The sequence below is a fragment of the Octopus bimaculoides genome, chromosome 5 (genome assembly GCF_001194135.2).
Source record: "Octopus bimaculoides isolate UCB-OBI-ISO-001 chromosome 5, ASM119413v2, whole genome shotgun sequence".
Classification (NCBI taxonomy): Eukaryota; Metazoa; Mollusca; class Cephalopoda; order Octopoda; family Octopodidae; genus Octopus; species Octopus bimaculoides.
Genome location: NC_068985.1, coordinates 65,269,863 through 65,276,624, shown reverse-complemented (window position 1 = coordinate 65,276,624; position 6,762 = coordinate 65,269,863). Strand labels below are relative to the sequence as shown.

The window sequence follows — 6,762 nt, the reverse complement described above, 5'->3', positions numbered from 1 at the left end:
GGTGAGAGAAATTTTTTTTTCCATAGCCGCTTTGTCTCCCTCTTCAACTTTTTCATTTTTTTTTTGTAGACCCTTGGCAAACACTCTGTTTCTCCCCTTGTCACAAGCACACTATTTCTTTCTTTCTCTCTTTCTTTCTCTCTTTCTTTCTTTCTCTCTCTCTTTCTTTCTTTCTCTCTCTCTTGCTCTCTCTCCTTCACGCGTGTACGCACAGATTTGACTTCGCCATGTCAACAAACTTCAAAATTGGTAAAAGTTTATCGATTTTTACAGCTATACGCGGGTGCCTCTGTGAGAAAAAGTTGACAAAAACAAAGATAGGGTCATGAACAATGTCCTCCTAAAATTGGAGCGACATGCATGCTAATTTGTGGACGTGCATAACCCACATCACGTACACACACACACAAACATCTTGTGTTTTATAGATATTGATTTTTTGGTACCATATTTGTTAGTATACACATCTCTTTCATGTACTATGCTTATCTCTCACTCCTGAATCCTGTCCTCTTGGCCCCGTTCTCTATATCATTGCTATCTGGTGGCCTACCACTCACTGTATTCCCCTATCCCACTCTCTGCTCACACTTTTTTGGCAATGCCTCAAGGGTATGCCCTGGCACTTGCCACCATCTATCTCTTCCTTCTTTTATTCAACCATCTCATTTATATTCTGACCCTTGTCCCTTGTGAGTATGCCTGGCACTTTGCCACCATCTATCTCCTGCTCTCTCTTGTACTCTTGCTGTCTCCTGCACTTTCTCCTTCCCCTGCTTTTCTCTCAGGTTGGGTAGCCATGTATCTCCTTTACAGCAGCGCACCTGTTTCTGTCCTCATTTTTGATCACTCAGTCTCTCTCTCTCTCTGTCAATGGCTGGGTAACCATGTACCTCCTCTGCAGCAAGACACCTGTTTCCATCTCTCTGTCTCACTATAACCTTTCATCATCTGACACAAGGTTACCTCCTCCAATGCCCTCTCCTCTCTCAAAGTATATTTGTTTTGCAAGTTACTTGGTGATCCTAATGGTGCTGAGGCCACGTAAAAAGCATCCAGTCTACACTGTAAAGTGGTTGGCATTTGGAAGGGCATCCATCTGTAAAAACCATGCCAAAATTGACATTGCCTAAGTTTGTGCCATGTAAAAACCACTCAGTTCACTCTGTTGGGTGGTTGGTGTTAGGAAGGGCATCCAACTGTAAAAACCTTGTCAAAACAGACACAGAAGTCTAGTGCAAGCTCCTATCAGCATGGAAGGCAAATGTTAAATGATGATGATGATAATGATGATGATGATGATGATATATATATATATATATATATATCAACATCATCATCATCATTTAACGTCTGTTGTCCATGCTGGCATGGGTTGGATGGCTTGACCAGGGCTGGTAAGCTGAGGCACTGCTTTAGACTCTAGTCTGATTTGGCATTGGTTTCTACAGCTGGATGCCCTTTCTAATGCCAACCACTCTGAGAGTGTAATGGGTGCTTTTACATGCCACCAGTACAGGTGTCAGTTTGCATGACACCAATATCTGCAACAACTACTATTTCAATTGGCTTGACTGGTCTTCTCAAGCATGGCATATTGCCAAAGGACTCAGTCACTAGTCATTGCCTCCATGAGGCTCAATATTGGAAGATCATGCTTCACCACCTTATCCCATTTCTTCCTGGGTCTCTCTCTTTTACAGCTTCCTTCGACTGGTAGAGATTAGTACTTCTTCACACAACTGTCCACATCCATATACATCACATGACCGTACCAAAGCAGTCATCTCTCTTGTACACTACATCTGATGCTTCTTATGCCCAGCTTTTCTCTTAAGATATTTACACACTCTCATGCATGCACACTCACATCCAGTCAAGCATACTAGCTTCATTTCTTTCAAAAAAAAAAAAATATATATATGTAAAAGGTTGAAGAGGAACACACGAGTAGATATATATATGGAAAAAGACAAAGTAGAAAATGCTAAAATACTTTTATGAAGAACATTACAGTACTGGTTTCGATCCTTGAGATCTTTTCAACAGTAAATATGAATAATAAATTTTTGAAAAATTATTGAAAAGTTAAATTTTGGTAAATTTAAAAGAAAAGTCTTTTTAAAGACATATTTGTATAGTATTCAAATAACGGGCATTTTTCTTGTTTCTGTCTGTCTGTCTCTGTTTCACTTGTTAACTCTTGTGGGTTCGAAGAAGGAGTGCTATGATAGTAGCAGAGTGTTAATTGGTTGGGTGTTCTGACATTGACCTGTTGACGGTCGTAGTGATCTGTACTGTTTATAATGTTTGTGTAGGTGTTATTCTAAACAGCAGTAGTAGTAATAAAGTAAGGGAAGAGGTGGTGGAAAGGAAGACGAAGATGATGGAGAAGATGAGGGATGGGGAGAAGAAGAGAAATAGTAATAATAGAATGCAGGATAGTGTGATAGTAACTAGTCAAGTGTGTAGTGATTGGGGTTGTTTTTTTATTTCCTTGAGTATCTATTGGAAGTTTATCAGCACACAAACACAGAGACACGAGATAACACAGAAGGAACCAAATGTGATAAAAATTATCAATCTAACTCACAAAGAAATAACAGGAGACCAAATCAGTATACTCTCCAAAGGACTCAAGTTTACACCCATCCCACAACGCTCCAACTACAATGAAATGAAAGAAGACATTGTGGAATTCTGTAGAAAATTACGACTCTCTGAGGAGCTATACGACAAATACAATGAGGACGAATCGTTAGTCTGAAATAGAAGTAACTACACCCCCTCAAAAGGTAAGAACAAAACTCTTGATCATTTCTGTGAACACATCTCGAATTACACATATCAACATATGCACAAACAAAAACACAAACCAAACTTCAGCAAAAAAGAATGGGCTGAGCTAAACAAATTAAAAGATGACAAAACAATAACTATCAAAGAGGCTGATAAAGGGAGTGCAGTCGTCTTAATAGACACAGTATACTATATAACTTTAGTATTATCCATGTTAGAAGACACAACATATTATGAAAAGACTCAACACTACAGTCAACAGAAGACAATGAGAGACTTAAAATCCATGTTAAACCTATACACAGAAGGACTCACCGACAAAGAATATGACTGCATGACCAATTTGAAAACTAAAATCAGTCAATTCTACGGCATTCCCAAGATACACAAAAGTGAAAAAATAAGTAACGCATGCAAGATAGCTACAGACATAATAATCAATGTCCCTACCCCAAATGACCTCAAATTGAGACCTATAATAGCAGGTCCCACATGCGAAATCCACCGCCTCAGTAACTGTTTAGATATCCTCCTAAAACTATTCCTCAAACATGTAAAAAGCTACGTAAGAGACGACCTGGATATGCTCAACCACCTTCCTGAAACAATAAACAAAAACACTTTACTAGTATCCGTCGATGTAGTCAACCTCTATTCCAATATCCCCCATAACCTAGAAATAGAAGCAATTCAATTCTGGCTAGAGAATTACACCAACGAACTCCCCCAGCGTATCAAAAAAGAATTTGTGATAGAAGTGCTCAAATTTATCTTGGAGAACAACTATTTTGCATTCCATGATAACTTCTACCGACATTTATCGGGGACTGTGATGGGTACGAGAATGGCCCTCTCCTTTGCTAACCTAGTCATGGGATATCTAGAAATTAGTCTTTATAATAAGGTTAAAAAAAGATACGACAGCCCATTCTCCCTATACATAGAAAATAACTGGAAGAGATACCTGGATGACTGTTTCATTCTGTGACATGAGAGCATAGAGAGACTTAAAGAATTTCAAGCACTTATAAATGGACTTGATGTAAACATTCAATTCACGATGGAATATAGCCACCAACAATTTCCCTTTCTCGACATCCTTATTAAGAAATCTAACAACGTAATAGAAACAGATATATACTTTAAACCCACGCACTCAAAGCAATATCTACCGTTCAACTCATGCCACCCCAGACACACCAGAATGAACATCCCCTTCAACCTAGCAAAAAGGATATGTACTATAATTTCTAATGCAACCACCAGGGACACTCGACTACATGAACTAAAAGATACTCTCACCACCACGAACTACCCATCTACACTAATTGACACATGCTTTCAATGAGCCCTTCAACTCAGCATCCACCAACTCAGACATCCCAAATTAAAGAAGGTCTTACAACCAAAAGCCCTACCATACATTTCCACCTACAACCCTCTTAACAACGAAGCCTTCGACACCATACTTCAAAACATTCCCCTGCTAAAAAAGGACCACAGAATGAACTTAATGCTCCAAACACACACCATTATAAAAAGCAAGAGACAGCCCAAATCTATGAAAAGTCTCCTAACACAAGCTCAAATACCCTCACCAAAAACACTGAAGCCGTCAGTAAAAAAATGCGGTAGACCCAACTGTGGAATATGCATCAATCTAATTGAAGGATCAGAGTTGTCCTTCAAACAGGGAGAAAATTTCAAAGTGAAAAGTAACTTCACATGTACTTCGGAGAACCTGATATATGCACTAACCTGCTCTGGGTGTCAAGAGCAGTACACAGGCCAAACAAAAAACAGCCTGCATCAACGGATGGCTCTGCACAAATCCCAAATCAAAATTCCCCAAAACAGAAAAATAGCATTCAGCCAACACATCGAGTTTCAGAATTTTTCCCCTCTATCAATTCAGAGACGATACAACCTACAGCCAAAGAATTAGTAAAAAGTCTCTCTTCATCACAAAATACAGACCTTTTCTGAACGCATTTACAACGAATGACATATCCACCACAACCTTAGAATAACACACACAAATATTAAAAATGATAAACTCCAAATAGATACTCAAGGAATTATAAACAAATATATAAAAACAACCCCAATCACTACACACTTGACTAGTTACTATCACACTATCCTGCATTCTATTATTACTATTTCTCTTCTTCTCCCCATCCCTCATCTCCTCCATCATCTTCGTCTTCCTTTCCACCACCTCTTCCCTTACTTTATTACTACTACTGCTGTTTAGAATAACACCTACACAAACATTATAAACAATACAGATCACTACGACCTTCAACAGGTCAATGTCAGAACACCCAACCAATTAACACTCTGCTACTATCATAGCACTCCTTCTTCGAACCCACAAGAGTTAACAAGTGAAACAGAGACAGACAGAAACAAGAAAAATGCCCGTTATTTGAATACTATACAAATGTCTTTAAAATGACTTTTCTTTTAAATTTACCAAAATTTAACTTTTCAATAATTTTTCAAAAATTTATTATTCATATTTACTGTTGAAAAATCTCAAGGATCGAGACCTGTACTGTAATGTTCTTTATAAAAGTATTTTAGCATTTTCTACTTTGTCTTTTTTCCACATATATATATAAATGATCTAATTATAAATTTCACAGAGATCTAATTATAAATTTCACAGCAGTGTTACGATAAAGCAGTTGCTTACTGTCAACTTAATGTGACAGACCCATTAAGGGAATCATACTGCTGCTATTTAGCCCTAGGAAGCTGGACCACTTCCTGTTGGCCTTGACACATTTCCTGTGTCCTTATATTTGTGAAGCGGAGACAAGCTTCCTCACCCAGCTTTAGTCTGCATTCAGGGACATGTTTCTGAGTCAACAGTAAACAACTGCTTTATCATAACACTGCTGCTTATGTATCTCTGTGAGATTTATAATTATGATCATTTCTAATTTTGTAACCAGTGAATGTGTTTTCACTGAAAAAATATATATTTGTGAAGGCTAGACAGGCTTTTTCAAACAGCTGGTCGTGGATGTCTTTATTGTTGCTACCATTTTTGATGTGAGTTCGTTCTTTGGTTACTTATTTGTTGGTGGTTTTTTGAGTAATTTATTTTGGACTTTTATGCTGAACTGTTTTGCAGTTATTTTCGCCTTACGGGGCAGAAAATTTCTGTTTTTTTGTTAACCTTTCTAGGTTATTGTGAAAATTATTTTCTTATCATTTGCGACAAGGTTTACATACAATATGGAATTTGAACTATCTTCAAAGACCGACTTTCCCAAGATGGGAGAAGGAAAAAATACTGTTACAACCAAGGACAACAAGGCAAAACAAAGTTTTTCTGACACCATAGGTGGCAACGTAATTGAACTGGAAGTAGCTATGGAGAAACTCTTCCAGTTCAGAAACTTAATTGAAAAAACAGGTGAAATAACAAAGTTGGTACCGCCCCCTGAGACTATCGAAGCCATTAAAAAAAGAACCGTAGTCTACAAAGTTTACAACTTAAAAGAAAAGAAAATTATGGACGTTAAGAATGAAATTGTTGAACGGTGCTTGTCACCAATAGGGAAGAAGATTCGCTACGTTTGCCGAGGCGTGAGGAGTGCAACAATAGAAGCACACTTCAAGTCAGAAAACGTAGCGAAAGAGGTGTCAACCCAGACACTTAAAAACGAACAAATAATGCTGCTGCCTACGTACTTAGGCCGCAGAATGGCAAAAACTACAGTGGAAGAAATTCCCGATGGTTATGACGTGTATTGGGTAGCAACTGCTATTATCTACAACGTAGAAAGAAAGCTATTGATTCTAAGTATTAAAAAAAAGAGGCGACAAATTGGAAAGGTCAGAGCCTTGAAATGGTCATTCAGGCCGATAATACAATCCTCGAAAATTTGCCAGATAGAGTCTTCGTAGGGGAGGGGCATACCATACGTGTATCGGTGGAGGGATGTA

The 6,762-nt window shown here is 38.2% G+C and overlaps 2 protein-coding genes across 3 annotated transcripts in view; one reads left to right on the top strand and one right to left on the bottom strand.

Moving 5' to 3' along the window:
• LOC106869597 (uncharacterized) overlaps positions 1-6,762 on the bottom strand; it is a 296,444-nt gene that overhangs the window by 13,746 nt on the left and 275,936 nt on the right. The gene's annotated exons all lie outside the window — the stretch shown is intronic.
• The window catches only part of LOC128247805 (uncharacterized), a 15,681-nt gene continuing 11,034 nt past the window's right edge, over positions 2,116-6,762 (top strand). Inside the window, exons 1-2 of one of the 2 annotated variants that reach the window (XM_052967764.1) lie at positions 2,167-2,795; positions 6,036-6,756. In XM_052967764.1, coding sequence (XP_052823724.1) covers positions 6,049-6,723 — 675 coding nt within the window. In that variant the 5' untranslated portion in view covers positions 2,167-2,795; positions 6,036-6,048 and the 3' untranslated portion in view covers positions 6,724-6,756. Of the gene's footprint in view, positions 2,796-6,035; positions 6,757-6,762 lie in introns of those variants that run through there. The other variant, XR_008264108.1, reaches the window with a different exon arrangement.